General features: G+C 46.2%; 1 protein-coding gene across 16 annotated transcripts in view; it reads right to left on the bottom strand.

Moving 5' to 3' along the window:
• KCNMA1 (potassium calcium-activated channel subfamily M alpha 1) overlaps nt 1–25616 on the bottom strand; it is a 669950-nt gene that overhangs the window by 66998 nt on the left and 577336 nt on the right. For 8 of the 16 annotated variants that reach the window (XM_084903669.1, XM_084903672.1, XM_084903673.1 and 5 more), the window contains 2 exons: nt 16911–17004; nt 3080–3203 (listed from right to left, as the gene is read on the bottom strand). In XM_084903669.1, coding sequence (XP_084759795.1) covers nt 3080–3203; nt 16911–17004 — 218 coding nt within the window. Of the gene's footprint in view, nt 1–3079; nt 3204–16910; nt 17005–21187; nt 21275–25616 lie in introns of those variants that run through there. The other 8 variants (XM_084903660.1, XM_084903668.1, XM_084903674.1 and 5 more) reach the window with 2 other exon arrangements.

Here is a 25616-nt window from a genome sequence, read left to right as displayed (position 1 = left end):
TATACCACTGTATTTTTTATAAAAGATATGTAATACATGCCTATGAGCAGATCTTTCTTAATGGTTTTCAGGGGGGAAGTCAGAGGAAACAGTGATATTTATGTTATTTGGAAAGGAAAGACTTAGTTTCTATAAAATTGTTGATAAAATAAGCTGTGTTTTTGCCTTGGCCAGGTGGATCCATTGATTGGAGGGTCAGTCTGTACACCAAAAGATTGCAGGTTTGGTTTCTGGTCAGGGCATATACTTAGGTTGCTGATTTGATCTCTGGTCTGGCGTGTGTGGGAAGCAACCAATCAATGTTGTTTCTCTCTCTCTCTCTCTCTCTCTCTCTCTCTCTCTCTCTCTCTCTCTCTCTTCTCTCAAAATCAATTTTAAAAAATCATATCCTCTGGTGAGTGTTTAAAAAAGAGAGAGAGAGAGAGCACTGTTTTCTGCCTCTCTTGCTGAGATAAGAATAAAATAATCAAATCCTATGTTGGTCTCAAGAAATGTGAGTTCTTAGTTCTAGACTCCTCGGTGAGATTCTAAGTACATCATTGCATCAACAGGTAAAACAGAATATCCTAAGCCAGGGATTAGCAAACTATGGCCCACAGGCCAAATTTGGCCCACCACCAACTTTTGTATGGCCATGGCTGGTAAGCTAAGATTGATTTCTATATTTTAAAATGGTTGGAAAAAAAACAAAAGGAGAATATTTCACAATATGTGAAAATTATATGAAATTCAAACTCCAATAAAATTTTATTACAACACAGATTTTACTCATCTAGGTCTTGCCAATGGTTGTTTTCACATTGTAATGGCAAAGTTGATTAGCTGTGACAGAGAACGTGTGCTCAACAAAACCGAAATTATTTGTTATATGACCCTTTACAACTGACCCCTGTCCACTGCAACCTTGGCGTCTCCAGCAGCATGCCTGGAGTGGCTCACCTGTGTAGTTACCAGAGGAAGATCCCCCCCCAAATCATTAAAAAGATCTAGATTAGGGGTGTCGAACTCAATCAGAGAAGGGGCCAAAATCTAAAATCCAGCCTAAATCGCGGGCCGAATGGTTTACTGAACAGTCATAAACTGCCAATGTCATAAACTGACAGCGGAGTGCAGTGATGACAGCGCGGTGCGGGCCACATTGCAAGGCCTGGAGGGCTGGATTTGGCCCGCGGGCCTTGTGTTTGACATGTGTGATCTAGAGCAAGAATGACAAGAGGAACAACAGCCTTTGTCTTTCCCAACCCCTGTCCTGAATCTACAAAGAAGACAAATGAAAGAACCAAATGACCCACATCAGAAGAGGACATCAGCTTCCCGGGAAATGTCATGTTAGTCACTGCTGGTGGTTTCACTCACTGTTGGCAAAGAGAACAACACACGAAGGCCATCTGTGGGCCTTTGTCTGCCTCTCCTTCTGGCCCAACACCTCCCATCGTGAATGCCCGCCTGTACACCCACTGAATGCCTGAGTAGCCCCATGTGGCTTATAATGTTTTGGGGGAGGCATATTAATGTCCACCGCACATATCAAACTCTGCTCCACTTAATCCCTAGAACTGACCCGTGTATTGATTGTTTAAATGCCAATATTGCAATTCATGACAATGTCAGGGTTATTATAGTAACCCCCAAGGAGGGGAAGAAGCTAGCTTTTACTCCCTGATCGTTAGACTAAAATAGGGGCTGTTGCCATTATTGGTTTCCCTCTGTAATAGCACAGGAGCACCTAAGACACCAGCTGTAAGAAATGTTTCATAAACTGTGGCCAAGGGGGACCCACTGGGAGTCACAGCCTGCATCACCACCTCATGGGGTAGACCTAGAGTTGATTATCTTGGCTGCAAGAAAGTGTGTGTGCCTGGGTACCACCAGCAGAGGGTCAACTTGACTGTAAGGTGCTGTGATGGGGCTCCTAAATATTGTATTTTGAATTGCCAAGATCACCTGGGAGCTAGCTCCCTTCAACAAGCCTGAGGAATCCAAACTGGGTCCAGAGGAGGGAGCAAGGCATCTAGAATAGGGAGGTGGGGAAGGCACCAGTTAGCAGAGTGGCTGGGGGACAGATGCTGACCCCAGAAACTTAGATCAAGGTACCCCACCTGGAGTACTTTGTAAAAGTACTCAGCCCTACAGAATCTGATTCTGCCAGTTGTAAGACACACTGGAGAAATGATTCATGTGAGCATCCTGTGTCTGCTTCGCATGCTTCACAGCCCTACTGAAACTGGGGTCCTTAATGGCCTCAAACCCGTGGAAGCACAACCTGTTTATAACCAATAAGACTTTCTGGACGCTTAAATGCATGCCAGGCTTCTTCCTGAAATTTGAATAGCACTTTGTGCCTCTACACATGTAGCTTTAAATGTATTGTTTCATGGTTATATTTTATGTTTTCTCTCCAATTATAATTTAGATTATAACTTCCTTAAGATGGAGGCCATCTCATGAGCAGCACTATTTGTCATCTTCAGCACTCCACCTGTCTACACTCTGTGCTAAGAAGGATCACAAATATGCAGAGCTATTATCTACATGCACACAAACTACTGTGATATGCACATAACAATACAGGCAGTATTCAGATTTTTTCATGGCATTTAACAGTAGTAATGATAATAATAGGTAGCTCTGTTGAGTTATATTTTGGGCTTTAATTTTCACTACAACCTTATGAGTTATGGTCATCCCCATCGCATTTTCTTACAGATAAGACAACTGAAGTGCAAGGAGATCAAGTGACTTGTCCATGTCTGTGCGGCTGCTAAAAAGCACACGCAGGCTCTGGCCCTGGAGCCACACCCACAGAAGTGAGGGTACATAAATTTTCCCATGATGCCTTTCAGAAGCATGTGATCCTATTGTAATGACACCATAAATATTCAGAGATAGGAAATTCTACTCTTGGTTCATGTTCTTATGAGAGTCCTAGCTGCTTCAATATGTGTCCTGCATTTTAATTATTCAAAGTAATTAGCACCAGGGGCTGAGTTATCCCACTCTGCAGTCAGAGAAACCACTGCCCTAATGAACATAGCTTGGGACAGAAGCAGGCGGCATCGATTTGCGGCCTGTCACTCACCAGGATGACTTTCTCTATCTCCTTGGGAGCGCACCAGTGAAACATCCCAGTAGAGTCATACTTCTTCACATTGGAGTCCATGTTGTCGATCTGATCATTGCCGGGAATTAACAAGGGGTCATGCCTGGGGAGAAAAGGACAGGAAAGCCGAAGTGGGAAATGTGATAAATTATAAATGGAAAGTGCCCCTGGGTTCCATGTGGAGGAGATGAAGGATTCAGAGAACGTGGTTGTCACTGAGAGCCATTCTTGTGCTTGCAAACCCATCCTTTGAAAGACAACTGCCTCAAACCACCAGCACCTGGGAGTGCAGGAGACCTTTGTCAGGTAATGATTCTGCCGTCCTCTCCTACTCCCCTTTGCTACAATGGACTCCACATTATTTTGTAGATTTGGTCTCCCATTTTATGAAGAGGTCATTCTTGGTCCTCCTCTCATTTGACCAGCTACCCAATTTCTCCAGTGAGCTCAGACACACACACACACACACACACACACACACACACACACGCACACAGTTCGTTGTTAGCATTGGCAATGAAGAGGAAGGAATAGGAACAGGGTTTCAATGCTGACTGACTGGCATGAGGATGGAAAGCCAATTACTCGTTCTTTCTGACTACAACTTCTGACGTGATTCTCTTCGCAGTAAAAGCTTTAACAGGCTGCACTTTAAATATTTTAGCAATTTGCCCAATCAGATTTTGCTCTCCCCGGCTGAAGCCCTTTAAAGATTCAGCAGCATGTCACTTCAGAGCAGACTGACTACCAAACGCCCACATCTGGAATACATAATTGCAATACTAAGCAACACTCTCTCTCCGTGCCTTGACAACTGCATTTGCACTAACTGTCCAATGGGGCTCCCCCCACCCCACCTTCACCTCCCAGCTGCAGCATCCCTGCATGAGAGCCTCAAGATCAGACTCATCTTAATACACTTGTTTTGAATTCTTAGGGCTGCATTCACCCTCTCTCGCCTTGTTACTAGTGGAAAAGGAGGAGGCTTCTACAGAGTCCTCCCCTCCAATAGATTAGCAGACACACCGACATCCTTAAGCATTGCAATACAACCGGGCAGGTCTAACGAGTTTGCAGCATAAGAAACATACTCCTAAGTGTTGTGCAATATCTGCGTTCAGGTTCTGTCTCCAATAGTGGTTCTGTGCCTCAGGTTTGGGCTGGGTCATTTGGTTTGCCAAAGCAGTGACCACTATAATTGGAACAATGTCCTAGGCATCCCTGCAGTGGAGCTATTTTTCCTGAACAATAATGTCCATTCAAGAACTAAAATATAAGTAGGTTTACATTCTAGATATTTACTATAAAGTGATTTTACTTTTTAAGTAATCTATTCAAACATCAAAGGGTGACCTTTATTTAGTTGACCTTATTTCTCCCTCTGAACTTTTCCTGACACTTCTCACTTACATGTTCACAATGCAGACAGTGGGGTAGCCATCCTTCCTACATGGTCCACAGATCTAGAGTTACACTTTCAGGATGACCATCATGACCATCTCAGCCTCCCACCCCCAACTTAGGATGAGAAAGCTCTGACTGCATTTATTTATTTTTGAGAATTTGTTTCCAGGCTGTGCTAAATGACACCAACCATGTGAAGGAACCCTGCAAAGTTATCTCCAATGAACATATTAAATTATGATAGGAATTGACATGCAGGGTCCTAAAGGAGAAGAACACCCCAGACCCCTTGGAATAGCATCTCAAGTGGCTATTTGAGATGGGTATTTGAGAGGTCTTGAGATGTTATAAACCACCTGGTCACCTTTCAGATACTGAACTCAGTCAAAAATGATAAAATAAAAAGGCAGTTTCTGATAAAAACAGATTAGGGCAAGAGCAAAGTTTGAATTTTTTGACCTTGAAGAATATGTAACTAAAAATAGAGAAACATGCAAATTAACCATCACTCTACTATGTCCACCAGCCAATCAGGAGGGAATATACAAATTAGAAGGTCAAAGATGGTGGCCACCCAGCTGCTCCAGGTGCTGAATGGCTGGGCGGGGCAGGACACTTGCTATGAGAAGGAGGGCGGGGGCAAGGGGATCTACAGGAGCAGTACTCCAGCTGCAGCAAAGATGAAGATGGCAGACTTTAGCCAGAATGAAGGCCTGGGTCCTGGGTGCCAGAGGAAAACCAGTGCTGGAAGCCAAAGAAAGAAAAGCCTTTTGCACAAATTTATCATGCAGTGGGCCTCTAGTTGTTCTATATTTACCTATTCTCTGGGATAAGTAGATGGGCAGAAACCACCATAACAAAAAGGCTTGAGAAAATGAGCAGAATGAACTCTTAAAAGAGGATTTTAATAAAGTTGACCTGAACATAAAGAGTCCAGTTTACTGGTTGGAGAAGGAAGATTATCTCAGGAAAGTCTAAGACCCACCCCCAATGCATTCAGGAATTAAAAGGTACCCAATAAGCATGCCAATGACAAATTCCTTTATGACAATATGTGTCTTAGGAGAGAGGATACACAGCGTGTTTCTTCCTCTTTCTGGGAAGAAATCATTCCTTGGAAATACTGGCCTCCAACCCCATCTTAGAAAAGTAGATAAATAAGCCTTATAATCAATTACTCCTCAATGAGAGGAAAAAAGACAGCTTCTTAATGACAGGACTCACTAACAGGGGTGAAAGCTTGGGGGCAGCAGGTATAATTTGACACCAGGGCTGCAAGCTGGGTGGCAATGGGACATCAGAAGCACCTAGGAGGTCTCAGCACTGTCTCCCTACATGTCTTTTGTCTGGCCTAGCTCATTTTAAGATAAGCATCCAGAATTTTCCTCAAAGGGTTGAATCCAAGAACCACCAAAAACATCCCAGAACAAATGTATTTCATTTTCTGACCAGTCATGGCACCTGGGATCTGAACTTTTGTTTCTTGACTCAGCAAAGCAACCAAATAAACATAAATCTCCTGTTCTGAGCCAGGAATCTAAGACAATTAATGACAGGACACAGTCCCTCATCAAAGACAGGGTCGTACATAACAGAGAAAATGCCAATCAATAGTGTGACCCACCATGGTAAGTGTCATAGCAAAGCAATGTACAAGGTGGTGTGAGAACACCAAGAGCAAAGCTGTTAATTGCCTGGCATTTGAATAACATTAAAGAAGGCTCCATGGGAAAGGTAACATTTGACCTACGCCCTGGAAGGTGGAAGGACTCTCAGAGTATTTTAATTGTTGTAGTCATTAAGCTGTAGTCATTTAATTAGTAGTCATTAAGACCATCTCAGAGAATTGAGACCCAAATTTAAAAAAAATGTCACCTAAAACCATGGTGGCAGATGTCAAATATGGTATTACCTAACCTGGGGTATAGTGGACTCCGGCCAGACACACTAGCTGTCCACAGATATGAATGATGATCCAATGAGGATGGATCAACTGATTGAGTATGACTGACCGAGAGCAGACGACAAACAATACATGCTATGGGTAGAACAAACACCAAGTTTCCAAAAAGGAGAAATGTTATAAAAAGTGAAGCTTTTTCAAAAGCGAAATGAGATGCTTCCCAAGGCAGTGGATTTCTCACCACTTGAGATATTTCAGAGGAGCTGGAGATATAGAGTCTTTTATGACAAAGATCAGGTAAGCCTAGAAGACCTTAAAGGTGAGAAGCAGTGTGCTCTTGTTAGGCAAAGGGGTGGCTAGGAGGATTTTGAAATATTGAACCACTATTGGGCATCGACAAACCAAGGGCCTTGAGCAAGCAAAGAAAAGTTGTTGGAATAAAGCGGAACTTCTATATCTAAATTGAGGTTTTGGAAGTGTATCCATAGAAGCAAGTCCAAGTATTTGCCACTGAGCACAGCCAACATTGACAAGGTCAGGACCAGGAGAGGAACGGGTGTTTGTTGCACATGGAAAAGAGGACCAACAGAAACATCCCCGAACCAAGCATCCAGCATGGAAGGTTAACAAAATGGTGAAGAGAATGACTTTCACAGGCTCTCAGACAACTCCACAATTAATACTTAGCTGGATGGACCCCAGAATGAGTAAGAGACACTGCCTTTCACATTCTAATTATTTTATGTATTTTCTCAACTCACAAGGTAATCCCAAATTCCCTACAATGCATGAACTCATGTCTCATTGGTTACTTACTACTTAATCAATGTGTATGCCTTATTTTAGGGTAATAGAAATCCCATGAGGTGAGATATATCTGCTGCTAAATAGGGCTGAATTGTTAAGGGCTGAATTGCTACCCCACAAAGTCTGTATGTTCAATTCCTAACCCCAGCACCTCAGACTGTGACGGCATTTTGAGGTGTAGTCTTTAAAGAGGTAGTTAAATTGAAAAAGGTCATTAGGGTAAGTCTGCATCACATATAACTGGTGTCCTTATAAGAGGAAATTTTGACACAGAAATTTTGACATATGAAGGGAAGACAATTTGAAGACTTGGGGATAAGAGAGCTGTCTACAAGCCAAGAAGAGCAACCTGGCACAGATCCTTTGTCCAAGGCCTGAAGGAACCAACACAGTCAGCATCTCGACCGAGGGCTTCCAGATTCCAGAACCATGAGAAAATATTTTGTTATGGTTCCCAGTCTATGATACGTCACTATGGCAGCCCTAGAAAACTCCGATGTATCCAGTATCACCCCACTGATGGCCCTGGCTGCCCTTCTTGCCTCTTAGTCTCACCTGTTCAGTTAAGGGAGTAGCAGGGGTCCTCAAACTTTTTAAAGTGGGGGCCAGATCACGGTCCCTCAGAGAGCTGGAGGGCCGGACTATATGAACTACTAATTCCTACTGTAACACCTCGGCTGCACTCACTGCCCAAAAAACCTGGCGGGCCGATCAGACTCCTCTGCGGGCCGCATGTGGCCCGCGGGCCGTAGTTTGAAGACCCCTGGAGCATACTATCATCAGTTTACCTATGAAATACACCAAATATGCACAATATCTTACTCAAAGAGCTCAGGCCTGTGCCCTTGTCCTCACCACCATAACCCACCATCCCCACCATTCATACATACTTAGGTCTACTCTACCCGAGTGGGAACTTCTCTCTGGTCTTTGCTTACACCCGAATTTGAAGAGCAATACCTACGAGAGCCCAACTCAACAAAAAGAGGAAGCCCAGACTCTTGCCAGTTTATTTGTTCAGTAGAACCAAGAGTCTCTTGCCAAAGGGAGTGGTTTGGGGATAGATATCCTGCAGGAGCAGAAAACACTTATTTCCTCAGAGACAATGTAGCATAATGGCTCCAGCACTGTCTTCTAGTCTTAGCTCATCTACTTGCTACAGTGTGCCTTGCCTCACTTTTTTCACCTGTAAAATGGGAGTATCAATCACTGTCATTACTTAATGGGTTCAGCTCGAGGAATATACGAGTAAAGTCCTGTCATGCTCGTTTGTATGCGAGAGAAACAGAGGGTAAGTATTGTGGCTAAGGCAGCACAGGGAGTGAGTGGGCAGACAGGCAAGGCTTTGGATTGAGAGGTCTTCTGACTGAAAGCCAGTGTGCCCCTATCCAGCCCCTCCCACTTGCAGGAGGCGGTTGGACCTTGTTCACGCTCCTTGGCAGTGTCCTAGGCTACTGTGCCCTAAGTTGCAAAGACAGGAAGACCAGCACCGTGAGAATTTATGAAACGCACAGCTGGCAGGAATAATCGGTGGGGAATGGCCCCATGAGCGCTTGTCAGGATGCTGTGCTCAGGGGAGCCTCAATCATCAGTCAGGAAGGGGGAGCTTTTGCTTGTTCCAAAGTCTGAAGGCTCCCTTTAGGAATACTATATTTTTTTAAAGCAAATAAGGATGTTTCATATCTATATGTTTCATATCTATACTTGAATCTCAGCTCACACGTACAAAGTCCACAGCTAAAATTAAGCAAATAAATAAGTAAATAAATAAATAATAAGTGATAAAATTAAGCATGCCCGACTTTAAATAAAGAAGAAGAGATTACTGTTTTGAGGTTTTGCGGAGCAAGGAATGCCACTTGCCATCAATTAATCTCAGGAAGTGAACTAAATGCCCGGCTTCAGCAGAAACCCCAGAAAGCTTGCCTTGGAGACAACAGCCTAGAGCAAAACCACAAATCCTTTTTCTAGAAAACCTGCTGTGAGGAGGCTGTTATATTTCAAAGTTCCCCTTACAGGCAAATAAAGCAAAGCCCAGGGTTTTGTTTTCTGTGGCAGTGGGTTCAACGCTGGGTTTCAGAATTTTACATTAAAGTAAGAGACATCAAACAAACAAAAAGTTATGAAAGAGAAAAACAACCAGATTGTTTTAAAATCGTGTCTTTTCTCTCACTTGAGTTTCTGGACCTCATTTCTCATCACATAAGACCACTCCTGCCGGAACAAGCATCCCGTTTAGACTGGGGCCCACGCTGTGGTGGTCTACCTGGGGAATGCAGGTTTGGGAAAAGGGCAAATTTCTCAGGCTTTTCATCCAAATGGCAAATACTAGTTTTTTGTTTGTTTGTTTTAAATACCTTTTTTATTTCAGAGAATAAGAGAGAGGGAGGGAGACAGAAACATTAATGATGAGAGAGAATCTTTGACTGGCTGCCTCCTGCACGCCCCCCCCCCCCCCCCACTGGGGATTGAACTTGCAACCCAGGCATGTGCACTGACCAGGAATTGAACTGTGACCTCCAGGTTCATGGGTCCATGCTCAACCACTGAGCCACACTGGCCAGGCGCAAACACTAGTTTAATTGAATGTATATTATGTCAGGCACTATAAGGACATTTCAAGGCCTCAAAATTTGCTTCAAATGTTCTGCCTGAAGCTGCCCTCCTAGTTGTCTCCCTTCCTGTAGCTCCTAAAAAAGTGAGCCACCCTTTTCTGGAGATAATGTTTGCATATCAGCCTCACCCTTTAGGTGGTGCCCCTTTGAAGGCAGCAAATCCCTATTTCACTCTTTAATGTATTTCCAGAGCCCAGCAGAAGACACAGTAGATGCTCAATAAATAACCAACTAGCAAGAGGAGCTAATAAATAATTTCTACCCTCTGAACACTTTTTAATGAGTCGATGGAAACTCATCTGGCTTTTTATGGAGATCAGAAAATGTGTCCCATGAGCTCCCACTCACCTTTGATATCTTGCGACAATTCTTTTTGAGAACAACAAGGATCTTGCACTACTTTTCCCTTTACAGGGACTGCATCTGAAGTAGGGCTTTGTGATTTGAAGGGAGACTCTGGAATGTCTGTAACAAGCCAGGCTGCCCGGAGTGTGCCTGGAGCCAGCGCCCGTGACTGTCAGCAGGGAGGATTCGCGTCTGATGACCAACAGTGGTCAAGACAGGTGTTCTTAATTAAGTAACTATTTACCTGTATTTTCCGGCGTATAAGATGACTTTTGAAACGAAAAAAAGTCAACCGAAAATCGGGGGCAAAAGACCAAAATTGCACAAAAATTACCTGCAGATCTTGACGGCAAAGTAAGTCTTTTCTTTGAAGTGGGGGGTAGCGAATATAGGCCTAAACCTATGTTTTAACTGTAAAATTAGGGGGTCGTCTTATATGCTGGAAAATACGGTAGTGCTCCAATGCCAAGTCTGGACACTCCTGGGAGGAGGCCCCTGTCACTGCAGGCTGCTCTTGCTGTGTTTCCCCATACCAGCCACATCAGCATCGCTTGGGAGCTTGAGAGAAATGCCAATTCCCCGGCCCAGCCCAGGCTGACCCGGGGGAAGCTCTGCTTTAACAAGATGCTCTATGATCCCGACACATGCTTAAGCTTGAGAGCCATTGCTGTAAAGCTTTGCCCAGACGGAGAAATTATGAGGTGAGTCAGTCCTACCAAGGTTGGCCACTGTTGGCAATATACAGACTGAAAGTCCATGGTTCTATTCAGCAAGACCAGGGCTTGAGTGAAGCAAGCGAAGGCTTAGGAGCACAATTTAAGGAGGAGCCACATATACCTCACTTCAGTCCTGACGCTCCTACTCAAATGCAACTGATAGGACTGGTGACCAAAGCAGCTCCAGGTGGCCTTCCCTGTGACTCTCTAGAACTGGAAAATTTGTGTCAACACTTGATGGGTATCGCTACGAGGATACTGCACGAATGATTCTCTCTTGCTGACCTCCATATCAATGAGCCAATTAGCAAAGAACATAAAAAGCAAATAAAATATTAGTTCTTATAAAATGCAATACTTTTGTTTCCTCACGTTCCCTTCTTCCACTCCATAGAAAGCAACACAGCAGTTAGTGACCGAGTCCTCAAATAGAATGTCCCAGAGTCTTTGGTGGTGCTGGCTACAGGAGACTGGAGAAGATCTCAGGTGTCACCTCAAAGGGGCTCCTATTGGGTTTTCAGCAGCATAAGTGGTCTGCCTCATTCTGGGGTGCACTTTGTTTCTGGGGGTACAGTATTTGCTACTATGTTGCAAGGATCCTCCTTCAATCGTCTCTCCTGAGTAGTGGCTGCCCACCATCCCTGCCCTCATCTCACACCAGGTGACCATCTCTGGAGTCACCTTGGAAACATCTTCATGCCAGGCTCTATCCACTCTGCCCAAACTAGAGTCCTTTTCACCCTAGTTACATTATTTTTTCTGCCTATCAGGTAAACATTCAAGAACTATGGCCACCTAATGCGTCACCTCTTGTTGGGCAGCCTCCATTCTCCGAGGGAGAAGGGAATTACTGCCTTTGTGTTGGGGAGAGATCTGGGGGGTGGGGGGTGAGGGGACTGACATGTCCTCAGTCCTAGAGGAGTGTGTACAAGGTGCTCAGGGAGAGAGAGGACAGGATGACCACCTCCGCTGAGCGTGCAGGTCCTGCGTCACACCCACCAAGTCTTGCATGATGAGACCCACTATTTCTTTCCTCTCCAGCCCCACCAGGCTGTCAATTTCCTATTTGTTTGTGCGTTAAGAGGTAAATTTACTTAGCCCCGCTATCCCTGCATCCCTTCTTTATTCTGCCCCCAACTCTGACTGGGCTCAGGCCACTCTGCCTTCTTCTCTTACTAAACCCATCAAGCCGCCAGTCCTAACTTAAGAGTCAAAGGAGAGAGAATGGGACTTAGCAAGCAGATGAGTTTATTTCACTTAATGATTAGTAAATGCCCAAGAGGATGATCTGTTTCCCTCAAATCACAGTTCTCCTCCCATTCAGGAAACGAATGTCTAATATTTTCTCAGTCTCATGACATGAAGCTCCCTCACAGTATTCAATTTTTCTGTTTTGGGGGTCGTTCATAATCCTTACTGGCCCAGCTGGAGACTATGACTTTGGCCAACCCATGGTGCATAAATCCCCTCAGCCCAGGCTTCTCGATCTTTCTCAAAATTCCCTAGCTCCCGGGGAAATGGGAGTAACGTGAGCTGACGTCAGGGATGCTCATGTTATGTGGGTCTTTGGGAAGACCATGTAGCTGCTTCCTGTCCATGTTCTACAGCAGGCCCGGTGTGGTTTGGTGCCCCCAGGACCTTGGCAGAGACTGGGTGGGCTGGGCCTTCCCTTCATACCTCTGTATTCATGTACCACGTGTCTCTGTGGTCTCTTTGGGAGGCCACCAGTGACCCTCCCAAACACAAGTTAGGGCACTGCCTCCTCAAATCCCTGTGAGGCTTCCCCAGCACCTACGATGGGAGTGAGTGCTCTAGGGTTTGCTAAGCCACTTCCTGTGGCCTGAGCACTTTCCCTCTGCCCTCCATTGGGACCAATAGTGAAGGAGTTAATAACATGGACTTGGAAGTTAATAATATGGGTTCAACTCTTCCTCATTATTAGCTATGACTTCCTGGATTTCACTAGACCTTACAGCTGTGACTCAGCTTCTCCATCTATGGGGGGGGCGGAGGGGTAATTCCTCCTTCTGGAGCTGTAGTTGGGATTCAGCGAGTTCACAGGCATGATGCTCTTGGAAGGATGAGTGGCACCAGGTAAACAATGCATAGGGTAGGTAATATCATCTATAGAGAGTTCTCCTCCTCACTTAGGATCTGGTTAAATGGAACCTTCTTCACACACACACACACAGGCTCAGAGGTGACATCAGCTCTCTGTTCTTGGGGCCCATGCTGGTAGCTATCCAAACTGCTCCTCCTCTATTTTGCTGTATAGGCTGGTCTGTCTCCTCCATGAAACTAGTGTTTTCAGGTGGACACCGACCTTAATCCATCTTCCTTTGCATCTCACAGACCCTCCACACACCTGAATGCATCAGGCTTTTCACTGAGCACCGGCAGGATGGAAACAAATCTGAGAAAAGGCTAGAAGCAGTCGGCCAGAATGCACAGCCTGGGTGGGTTCCATCTGAGGACAGGGCGTGAGAGCCCAGGCAGGGCCTCTATCCGCTCACATGAGAAGTATTCTCAGCACAAGAAGCATCTGAGAAGCAAGGACAGGGAAGAACTGCCTGTGGCTGTAACCTGGGCACGGGGGTTGGGAATCCAGGAAGCCGCTGCAGCTGTAGGCAAAATGGTGCCCAGTGTCCCTCTTTCTCCCTGGGGAGACATGCTAGAGGGTTTTCATTGGCTCTTCAGTGGGGCTTGTGAGACCCTCAAATTAAGAGCCCTTGACTCAGTTATTGAGACACAAAGTTCTCGCCCAGAAGGCCTTACAATTGAGGAATCCCAGCTATCCTTACAGGCACAGCCCACCAGCCAGGAGGTCTGAGGAGTGGTGGGTGCTTGGCGTGCACAGGAAAGCCAGAGCAGCTCCTAAAATCCATCCATGTGGAGAGACCAGCAAGGACGGGGAGTACCAGGGTCCTGGGAACCTCGATGGCCCTCTCTCCCGGGGGCTGTGATGACACAGGAACCCCTGGCTGGGAGCATAGACATTGGCCATTTGGCTCAGTCTGACTGTGAGAGTTGTTTTCTGTCAGGACGACTCAAAAACATCCTGTCTGATCCAGACACACAAACAAGGCTGTTCACCTACTGATGGCACAGAGCAATAAATGACCCTTAAAAAATCAGGGTGGGTCTGATACCAGGGCAAAGGGAGATGGAGACCCATGAGTGCGGAGGCCCAACCAGGGGCCTGTTTTACTCGCAGGAGCCACGGTGGTGAATTAAACCCCACCCTCACCTGTCTGGACTCTGTGGCTTCTCCTGGAGTTACTGCTGTCCTGGCCCGTTGGCCCCTGAAACCTGCCCACACGCAGGAATTCTGCTCAGACGGCACGCCCCCCAAAAGCCCATGGCATGTCAAAAAGCCCACTTCAGTACACCCTTCGCTTCCTGAATGGGGTTTTTAAGATCATAAGGAACAGGACCTGGAAGTCCTGTCTTATAAAATAGAAAGGGAGACTTTAGAGAAATTGGGGGGTGAAGGAGGGAGGGGGGACTGGCTGCATGAGCCCCTGTTAATCTCAATCAACAAGAGGGATGCAGTGACCATAGGCCCTGGCAGCCAGGCCCAGACACCCCAACCCGAGCAAGCCTGTGGTCTCCATGCCCACAGAGTGATGAGAAACAGAGCGGGGTTAGCATCTGTCCTTGCCCCTCAGCAGGGTCAGGAGAGCACCTGGCACTCACAAGTAATGGACGGGTGAGACTTTCTGGCTGGTCATGGGACAGCCCGTTCCAGGACGACCAGAGTGGCAGTGGGGAGCAGCACCGGGTGACAGGAGCCCTGGCACCTGCACCGGACATGTGAGCTCTACATCGTGGCGAGCCTCCGCTCACGCCTGCCCACGGTGAGCAGCCCCGACACAGCGCAGAACAGACAGCGCTGGCCCGGGCTGACTGCCTCCCTCGGCCCCTCGCCGACAGGCAATGAAAGCAAGCCCCACTTTGAAAATCTTCCCCCATCATGCAAACTGACATAGGCATGCTTTTCAAAAACCCACAGCCAATCTGTTGATCATTACTTATTTACAAAGGCCTTCGGGCAGAAAGTCCTGTAAAAACCGTACTTGATCCGGTATACACTAGCTTTTTCTACTGGTGGAAAAAAAGTCCCCTCCAGGCTACCTCAAGCCATCACTTTCTATTGCACATAAAATGTAGCGTGGAACACTAAAGTATTTAATATATATGGTATAATATATCTACAGGAAAGGCATTTGTGTAGAAGTATGTTACCCTGGATTTGGTAATTTCATGTTTTGCTGAAGGCTACGACTTAAAAAAGCTTCCACGCCGTACAGAGGACCTGTCATCTCGGCACCCAAGAGCCAGCAGAATAAAGAAGGACCCTTAAGCAGCAAAACTTTGACACAGCTTTGAAGCATATGAAAACAGTATAACTCCTCAGAATTATTATTACTCGAGATCAAAGAAATAAGCCGTCCTTTACATAGCAAACAGGGACAGGGAATTTGGCTCCAAAGGTTTCAGATTTTTCAGACATTTCTCTTCATTTATTTATTATTTGCTTCTCTAAATTTAGGCACGAGAGAACGCCTGAGCTTTTCTCTACGTTAAATGGATAAAACTATTAGCATTAGATAAGGCGATTACCTATAGATGAGGGACTGGGAAAGGATGCTAGCAGGACGTCTGGCTTCACAATGAGAAGCTTGGCGGTTGGCGCATTTCATTCCTCCTCATAAACTGCAAGCCGACATGTAGATCAGTGAGACCCCAGCAAGACTGAGCAGAGGGAAGGGCAGAGGACCCCTGAGGAAACATCTCACAGGAAGAGATGGTGGCAATGGGCCAGTGAGTCCTCCATGGGACCTTGTGTCCTCAAGGGCATGGAGGAGACTGCCCATCTCTGTCCCAGAAAGGTGCTGGGGGAGGGCCAGGAAGACGTGAACGTGGTGGATAAGGGAGCGGGGGAGGGGGGTGAGGAGAGAAAAATCACAATCCCTGTCCAATAACCAAAGAGAGAAGAGTGCTCCAGGCAAATGAAAAGAAGAAAGTAATGTAGCAATGGTGGGTATCCATGACGTATCTCACCACTTAGGGAGAGCAGTGCCAGTGGGAGATCACCCTGCTGCTCTGAGAGGCGAGAGAGTGAGGGCATTGAGGGTAATAAGCACTGAGATTGGCAGATGAAGACAAAAAAGGGAAGATAAAAGACAGAGGCCAAGAAGAGGAACAGGCTGAAATTTGATTTTACTTTCTATTTTCATAGTCAAGATAGGAAGAAAGCAAGGGAAGGGGAGAAGAGGAAAGGGGAGGAAAGGAAAGGGGAGGAGAGGGAAGGAGAGAGGAGAGAGAGGAACAGAAGGGACGGGGGAGGGGACATAGGGAAAGGGAGGAAAGAGGAGAGAGAGAGAGAGAGAGAGAGCATACACTGTATTTCATGATTAATACTGCTTTTGGTCTGAGCAGAACAGGATTACTTTTGAACTTTGCTTTGGCAAGTCCACAGATTATTGGACTTCTTTTTTTATCAGTCAAAATCAATTAACAGAAATTTGATTCCAGGCGATAGGATGAAAGGGGGGGTAATCTTCAGGTTCCTTTTTGATTGTGATGATACATCGCACATATGGCCCTCAGTACAGACAGCCTCCTCCCAGGGCCCCCAGCAGAAAGGCTAGCCGGAGGCGAGCTGGCCCACGCGTTCCCCGATTGGTTGCCACCGTCATTAGTGCCACTGCTGGTTAGGAGCGACACGTGGACAGGACCTGGTGACAGCTCTGCCTTTAGAGCCTGTGTATTTTTCAAACAGCTTTTCCAACTGTTTTTCATGACAGGGTTTTTTCAGCTCTATCATTAACTGCTGACAAGCTGACGGAATAAATATTCCAGCCTTTGAGAAGCCATCTCAGACCCCATCGCTCCCTGGCTCCGGCCTGCTGGGAAGGGCCGCACTGGGCCTGGGCTGGTGGGGAGTGGATGGGAAAGGGAGGGGAGGAGCTAGAGGGAACCCCCCCCACCCCCAGGCCTGGGGCCCCTCTCCTTACCTCATCAGCTTGGGCGAGGAGCCTGGGGAGTTCCGCATGCCTCCATTCCGCTGCTTTTTTTTTGGTGACAGCGTCGAGGGCTGCTCATCTTCAACTGGAAATACAGGCAGCTCATGAGATTATGGACAGGGCGAGGGCAGACTGTGCAACACAGGCAAGGTAGCAAAGGACACACACGCACAGCTCAGTCACGCACTAGGAATCGGGGCTGCCTTTTCGACCCAGTGACAGAGACCCCTGTGTTAGTCCGAGAAGCCAGCATAGAGGAGGCGAGAGCCACCTCCTTACACGCCAGAGTTTGGACATGCACTTGAAACAGACTACAACCGTTTGTACGCACCCTGCCATAAAAAAAAAAAAAAAAAAGAAAGGAAGTCGTGATTTACCCGCATACAAAATACAGTGCTCTCGACTAGGGCACACAATCATTACTCTCAAGAGGTCCTTTTGGGTACTTTGCTTTGCTGGGTAATCGAATGGGTTTTCTCGCAACCAAAATCCGAAGTCAAGCTTTTTGGAAATGCTGGCTCAGGAATCCGAAGCCCACTCAGCCCTGGTGCCTCCACTGCCCCAAACGGGGGGCTGCACACATGGGAAACTTTCCCAATCTATCAGGACAGTTGGGACCGGGCTGCAAGGTTGGAGAGCTGGAGAGGAGAAGGGCCCCCAAACCAAGGAGGAGGTTGCCATTGAATGATGTCTCTGATGACATGGTGAGGGGCAGGGAAGGAGTTTGGAAACCAAAGGCTGTTTCCCGAATGTCTAAGCAACACAGAGCGCGAAGCAATGTGAAGCCTGGCTCACACACAACACAGCACACTCCGCTGCCTTTGCCCAAAGACACCCGCTCACAAGCTTTGCAGAGGTATCAGCCTGCACCATGCTTCTTTTTAGGAGAGTTGCCTGATAAGTTAGCAGATGCACACCTGGCCCGGCCCCCAAGGGCATCGGCGGGAAAATCCTAGTTCCCCTCTCTCCACCCCCACAATCCAGGCTAAAGCTGTAACGGCAAGAAGGAAAAGTAGGATCTTCGGGTTTGCATAGTTGACTGCAACACAGAGGGGGGAGGAAGCACCCCGAAACCCGGAGTGCACAGCAGTTACCTTAAAGCTAAGAAGAGAAATATTAGCAGGGATGACATGGAAAGATGCGTGGCGTATGTTAATGGCATACAAGTCATGGGGTGGAAAGAAACTGTCACCTCTGCTACTTGATCTTATCCAGAAAGACCCATCTAAGCACATGCATTACATGACACTTCCCTGAAGACCCCGAGTACATTTAGCGTGTCATGTAGGACACATGGTTCCATAAGGAATTACGGTCATTCAACGACCTTCTGGACCTGCCTCAAGGTATCCCACTTGGCACCCCGTCCCCATTCCACTGCCAGCCTAAGGTTGTCTAACTTCTGGCTGACACAGGGTAAGGGAACAAGAACGTGATTCAAACTGAGAGCTACTCCAGAAGACACGCAGGCAAGGAAGCACCTGTAAATGCCCACAGAACCGCTCGCTCTGTCCCCAGCCCCATCCCCCCCGAGGCCCGCGCTCAGGCTGTGACAATATCAGTCACTTAGGGCCCCAGGCTGGGAGGATATCGCATCTTATCGGAAATGAGTATCCACAGCAAATCACACCGAGACTAAACAGCACTTAAAAGATTAAAGGGAAGAAATACCAGCCACATAAATGGTATAGAAAAAAATCACTTAGGGTTGATATGCATCTCTCGGCGAGCAAACAGGCACTCTGAGCTTGACCTGAATTCATCTTGCTTTCACAAGACAGGGCCAGGCATCCCAGGCAATAATGGGGCAGAAAGGCAAGGAGACAGATAGAAAGAGAGAATGTGTGCTTGTGTGTGTGTGTGTGGGGGGGGGGGGGGAGCGGGGAGAGAGATACAGAAAGTCTTATATGGACTCCACTGGAAATACAAGGTCACTCTATAACGTGGACCACTTATGGGGGACCTAGATTAGTAGAGTGCATGCCAGACTAAATAACGTGTGTGCGTGGCCTTCAGACTCCTGGGGATGAAAGTTCTTTCCTTCTCTATCACATGAGCCTTTCAATGGTTCAAATGAAATATCGAACCAAGTTAGCCATAGTCCACTATGGCTAACTTGACTCAAAGCCGCCAGAGGTTGCCATGGTTTTGTCCATATTGGTTGCGACCTGAACAGAAGTTACTGTCGCTGGCATTTCTGTGGGATTCTTTTGCTTAATGTTTGTCTTCCCGGTTGCACCGGGCCCACAACCAATAGCCCCCTTTGGTGAAGAGCCCATTCTCCTGGCACCTTGTCGCTGTCTGTTTACCTGCAGTGATGCTCAGAGGGAAGGAAGGCTTGCAAGTTGATACCTGTTAGCCAGCTCCAGGGAGACAACCCGTTCTGCTGCTAACGTTTTGCCTCCTTCTATGCAAGGACACTATTTATTTTCATTGCAAGTCAGAAAGATCATCCATCGTATTTAGATTGCATTTAAAATGGGATTTGTTCTCTTCAATGAAACCCGTGTTCAGAGGTTTCCTCCTGTGCTCACGGCCTGAAAAGGCAGACCTGCTCCCTGAAGAGATGGGAAAGGTCCCCAGCTTAAACACAAGCACCATGCAACCGAGACTATTACCGATGGCTTAGATCCCACCAGAGCAGCAGTGACCCCTTCTTTCTCGTAAGCAGGGTATAAGCCATATTTAATTGCTATCTTTGACTGCTGGTATCTGCATATTTAAAGAAAGCAAATCTAAGAAAACTTTCAGGTAAGCTATATAATAAAATTGTCATTTCATGGCTTCCATGACTACATGAGAGGAATACACATGGATTAACAGGGAGACTGAGATTTACATACTTTCAGGAAAGGCACGTGCATTGACCTCGTGCCGACACACATTCCCAGGCGCCTGGTTAGCCTGCTTTCTGGTTAATTATGGGACACCTCGGTCTCCGGCTCTCCCTGCTTCAAGCTGTGGAAGCCTCGTGAAGATGCGATCTGTGAAAGGAGCCTGAGTTACCAGCTCCTTTAAAGCACAAACAAGTTGAGGAATCCAAGGTGGAATTTTTATAGGGGCCGAACTCCCTCCAGTCCCCACGTCCCCGTAAAATCCGAGGGCTTGTTTGTGCACATCCCTAAGTATCACACTTAATGTGCTGCTGTAACTTCCCAGCGCCCGCCCGTCTAACGGGCCCTGCCTCCAACAGTTTTACAGCCGGGAAGACTCAGTGCTAGAAAAATGTCAGGCAAGTTTAATGAAGTCAGGATCCCTCGGTTGGCGCTAGACTTTAATTTAAAGTTACAACGATGTCTTAACGTGTTTGCTTATACTTGACTAAAGAGGATTCATTATTTCGGTGACATAACCTCCAGACAACGTTCTGGGGATTGATTGAGGATGTGGCGGTAATTCCAACAGCCTTAACGCAGAGTAGAACATCTGTAACAACATTTTGCTCGACTTTCCATCGTCATTCTGTCTTTTTTCAAGCAAAAAAGCAAGGCAGTCTCTTCCAGAAACACTGGCCAGGACTCTGGGCTGGACTTTTTTTTTTTTTTTTTAAGAAATCTCTTTCTTTATTGGCCTAGCCAGCTTGCAAACAGTGTATCAAGGTTCACCGATGCCTTTGCGGGCCCTTTGAGTCAAATGGGCAATGATTTCAACTTTCAGCTTCCCCCAATATTGGGGCCCCCAATATACGATGAACCCTTTGCTCAGCTCCAGCCTGAGGCACATTCCTTCTTCCCTGTTTCCTCAACAGGGTTTGGGGGGATGATGCCCTCTGAGACTTAAAGGTGAGTTTGTTGGCTGGAGTTAAGAAACAGTTCAAAGCAAATAAACTCAGAAATGTAATAAAAGGCAAAGGACCCATAAACATGAGTTGACTGGCTATCTCCACATTACATTATTAGTCACCACATCTGGAGAAACCCACATCTGCACACACTTAGCAGGTCATTAGTAATGTCATATTCACACTGGAATCACTCAGAGTAAGAGGCATGCAAAGTGGCTTGAACGTAAAAGACATCTAGCTAACAGGGCTCCTGACCGAAATCTTGAGCGAGCTGTGAGTTGGCGGGAGGGTAGTTTTAATTATTATTTATTGTTCCTTATGGCTTTTTTCTCTTTGGTATTTTGCTGCCCAGAATGCTCAATGCATGCTGAATCTTTCACGGCACTGCATCTTTCTTCTTCAACTGGGCTCAGCATGCTAAGAGGAAGCATGAGGGGTGCAGGGCAGTTGCTAACACATTGGGGTGGGTTCCAGGCTCCTTCACCTGGCTTGGTCACAAGCTGAGAATTGTGAGTTGTGTTCTTGCACTCAAATGGGTCTTTGGGGTGGCGCGATCTAGCTTCCGCCTTGACTGCCAAACAATAACGAGAAAAGAAAACGGAAATTAATCCTTCGTGCAGTTCTTCATTGAAAAGTTGAAAACCAGCTTTAACGTGAACTAGAATGACAGCTTTGAATTAAAATGCAAGTTTCTTCCTTACAGCTACATTGAGAGTTTTCTTTACTTTTACCCTGGTGACTTCTGGAAATTCTTTTTGCTGTGTTATTGCCATTGGTGTCAGAAGGGATAACGTATCAGAAGATAATCTTATTTGTGCAATAAATTCCAAGGGCATGGAGTTCCCCCTGCCTTCCATATACACAGACTTGGAAAACTTAGGTCAGCAGAGAGATGCCAGCCCTCTCTCCGGAAGCCTGCTAAAACGCACCCCCTGACCGATCATTACATTCTGAGCCATCAGCCACAAGGTTAGACTATGGTTTTCATCTTGGCCAGGCCTTTGGTTGCAATATCGCTGCCTACCTTGCATTAAATGCTAGGGGTTTGCCAGTCCTAGGAAAGGGGGGGTGTCCTTTATCCTTGTGTCATGAGGGACACCGGTGTAGAGTGGGTGTGTGCTTTCAGTCTTTCAGGACGTGAATGAGGGTACAGTGAGGACAAAACTGCTGGCCTACAGTTTGAACAGCATGCTTCTTGATTTCTGTGGGTTTATCAGACTTTGTCCCCAAGAAAAATCCTACCAGTCATAGTACTGCAGTCAGTATGTAATTCACAATAGACGGAACTTCCAGGCTGACCTGTCCTCCCTCTGATACAGACGCCTAAGACTTTCACCAGGGAGTCCGGGCTACTTAACCTGAAGGTCTTACAGCGCAGCCACGTTAGAGCGATCCCTGCTCTGGACCTCAGGACGGCACATGCTTTACAGGAGGAATTTTCCTGCCTCAGAATCACAGACCCCCAGAACCCTGGCTGCCTGGCACACATACCAGAACAGAGCAAGTGTGAGCCATGTAGCAAAATCAGCAGCAACAAGAAACACAAATGCCAGATGAGTAACCCACTCAGTGTGCTGGGTACTTCCGGTGAAGGGGCACTTGACTGCTGTTTCAGGATGAGTCCCCTTGGAGGACGTGCACCTGCCCGTCAGGGAGGTTGGGCAGCCAAGCACAGCGAGAATAAGGTAAGACAGCCACGTTCTATGCCTAGAGGCTCAGTGGGCAGCTCAGTATTTGATTGTGGGGAGCTAGCGTGGGTGATGTCCCTGCAATAACAGTTTCTGCTCTGACAACCTTGGGCAAACACATATCCCCAAGAACGTGGGTAAACACGTTGCAGTATTATTGATAAGATCAAGCCATAAAGCTATTTTTGAAAGATCACGGTGACTATTTATACAGTTAATGAAAAGATGAAAAGATGCTGCCTCTCAAAAGCAATGCCAACAATAACATCTCTAACATAGAGCACATATGACCCCTTACAAGGGAGCCATGGCATTATCACATACATTATCAGGTAAGATAATTTAACAGCTTCTACCTGAGAAGTAGAAAGTACATTTATTTGGAAAACCTAGACTGTGTAAGTTAAAGAAAAAACAACCACCTGCCATTATGTACAATGAGGACAGAAAGCACTTGTAAGTAACCCACCTGCCCTGGCGTAGGCACAGGGAGCACCCGCCCGCCCACAGCGGGCTGAGGGGAAGGGAGGGAAAGGCCAGGAAAGGGGAGGGGGGCAGAGGAGGGGAGACCTGTTGGAGCTTTTACATCTCTGGCTTTTGTGGAGCTAATACGAGAATGAGAAGGGAGGCTTTAAGGAACAATAGGTTATGTAGAAGTTAATCACAGGGTATATTTCTGGCTTTATTCACTGCCTAGGAAACCTGAATTGTATAACTCTGAGTCCATCAACACAGAGTAATGAAAGAATTCAGCTCCCACACGGGAGAGAGAAAAACAGTATATAAGTGTGTTGACAGAATCTACATGACTTGCACTGCAATGTTCTCTACAGAAACATTGTGGGCCCAACGAATCTTCTAGAATCAAAGGGAAATGCCAGACTCACATTCCTCCATCCCATAAGCCTATTCTATATGTATCTCGGTCAGAGTCTAACATTCATCAAATCTCTGTATCTAGAATCTCAGCCCATATATCTTCACTAAGAACTTGACCTGATGTAATAACTTGCCCAATGCTCAGTTCTGCTCAGCATTTGGTAGGAAATTCCATCTGGATGCCTGGCTTTTTTCTTTCTTTCTTTTTTTTTCTTTTTTTTTTTTTCTCGGAACAGACTATCTCCATCAGCTCAAGGGCAAAGAAAAGGCTCACGCAAAGATCACTCGGTATTGGCTTCTCAGAGGTGAGATAGAGATTAATAAGCATATATGCAACTAAAATGCACAATGCAAGAATTTTCCCTGAATTATGGCTATGGAGCTTGGAGACTGGGAAGGTAGGAGATGAAACATAACTGTTACTTTGAATTAAACTGGGGAAAATGTACAGGAGTCCAATAAAAACAGCCTCTTTCAACTTCCCTTTCCTCTTCTGACTACTCCCAGCACCAACAAGTTAATAAAGGTTTTGAGGCCAAAAAGTGTACCAGACTCCTTCATGTAGCCCTGGCAGGGGCAGTGCGTGCTTGTGGGGGTTAGGTTTTGTATAGCTATGGACTAAAAATGTTTTTTTACATTCTTATTTATTTTTTTAAGATATTTTTTTAAAGAGAGAGAGGAGGGGAGAGGGAGAAATAGAGTGAAACATCAATGTGAGAGCAAAACAATGATCAACTGTGCCTCCTGCACACCCCTATTGGGAATCAAGTCTCCAACTCCAGCCTGTGCCCTCACAGAATTGAACCAGCAAACTTTCTATGCACAAGATGGTACTCAACCAACTGAGCCACACCAGCCAAGGTAGTTTTTACATTTTCAAATGGTTGGGGGACAAAATCTAAGAAGAAAAATAATAACACATTACAATTATACAAAAATTCAAATTTAGTGGCTATAAATAAAGTTTTATTGGGACATGGCCTGTCATTTGTTTCCCTATTGTTTATATCTCTTTCCCCTTTATAATGAGAGAGTCAAGTGGTTGCAATAGAGACTGCATGGCCAAAGAGCCTAAGACATTTATTAGCTGGCCTTTGATAGATAAGGTTTGCTGATCCCCCATTTACCTTCTCACAATTTTCTAATTTCCTGTCTTCTAAAAGGATGTTCCCCCTCCCCACCCCAATCTTCCAGGATGACCAAACAATAAAGCACACATGCATGGAGCCACTCTAAGTGAACAAATTTGGTGACATTGGGAGGGACAGAGACAGTTTGGTGACTGGAATGTCCCTACCACCCAGCCTACTATTAGTCCTGTGAGTGCCTTTGCATTTGGGGAAACCAGTCAGGCGAGTTTCCCCTTTTCTTTCCTTTAAATATTTTTGTTGATTTTGAGAGAGAGAGGAAGGGAGAAGGAGAAAGAGAAACAGTGATGTGGATGGATGGATGTGGCAAATATCAACCAGCTGCCTCCTGCACATCCCCTGCCAGGGATTCAGCTGCAACCTGGTCATGTGCCCCAACTGGGAATCAAACCAGCAACCTTTCGGCGCAGGGGAGGATGCCGAACCAACTGAGCCACACTGGCCAGGGCGAGTTTCCCCTTTTCCAACTCAAGCTAAGTGACTGCCATCCACCCTGTACTTTGAGAATCAGGAAGCCCCATCTACCAGGAGCAGTTCCTTGAAGCTGTCAGTGTGGGCTGCACGTCCACCCGCACGAGCCCCGACAGGACAACAGATTAACCAATAGGCCAGATATGTGGAAAATATACAGCTTCAACCTTTCCCCGGCTTGCTCAGAGCGATGTATAGATGATTATTTCAAGCGTCAGCTGCCGCCCAGATTTAAGCCCCGGCACAATAACTCCTGGATTCATCTGCCCCTTGTCAGACTTGCACAGCTTTCGTTGCAGGATACGCGGTGTGGCAGTTTCCCTGCGAATCCAGAATGATCCAGACGGCTGCTGTCTCTTTGTTAACAGGAAGCCAAACTGATGAGTTCGTAATGCATTTCTTATCAAAGGTAGTTTCAGAAAGGGAAATGTGTCCCATCCGTTTGGCTGCATTTCACATAGACTAGATGATGGGCTTAATCAGAACATCTCTGTTATTTTCGTGGGGAAACAGATAATGCTGCATCCACCCCATTAAATCACTTTATGCCAATGAATGATGTATTTATGAACTTATAATTACCCTTGATTTTTCCCCCCTCCCGCAGTATACTTAATAAAACCATCAGCTGGAGCCTACACAGCAATAGGGCTTAATAGATACAAACATGCTGATATATATATATATATATATATATATATATATATATATATATATATATATTTTT

This window comes from Pipistrellus hanaki (assembly GCF_964339955.1).
Source record: "Pipistrellus hanaki genome assembly, chromosome: 14".
In the NCBI taxonomy this organism is placed as follows: domain Eukaryota; kingdom Metazoa; phylum Chordata; class Mammalia; order Chiroptera; family Vespertilionidae; genus Pipistrellus; species Pipistrellus hanaki.
This window is presented reverse-complemented; position numbering and strand designations above follow the sequence as displayed.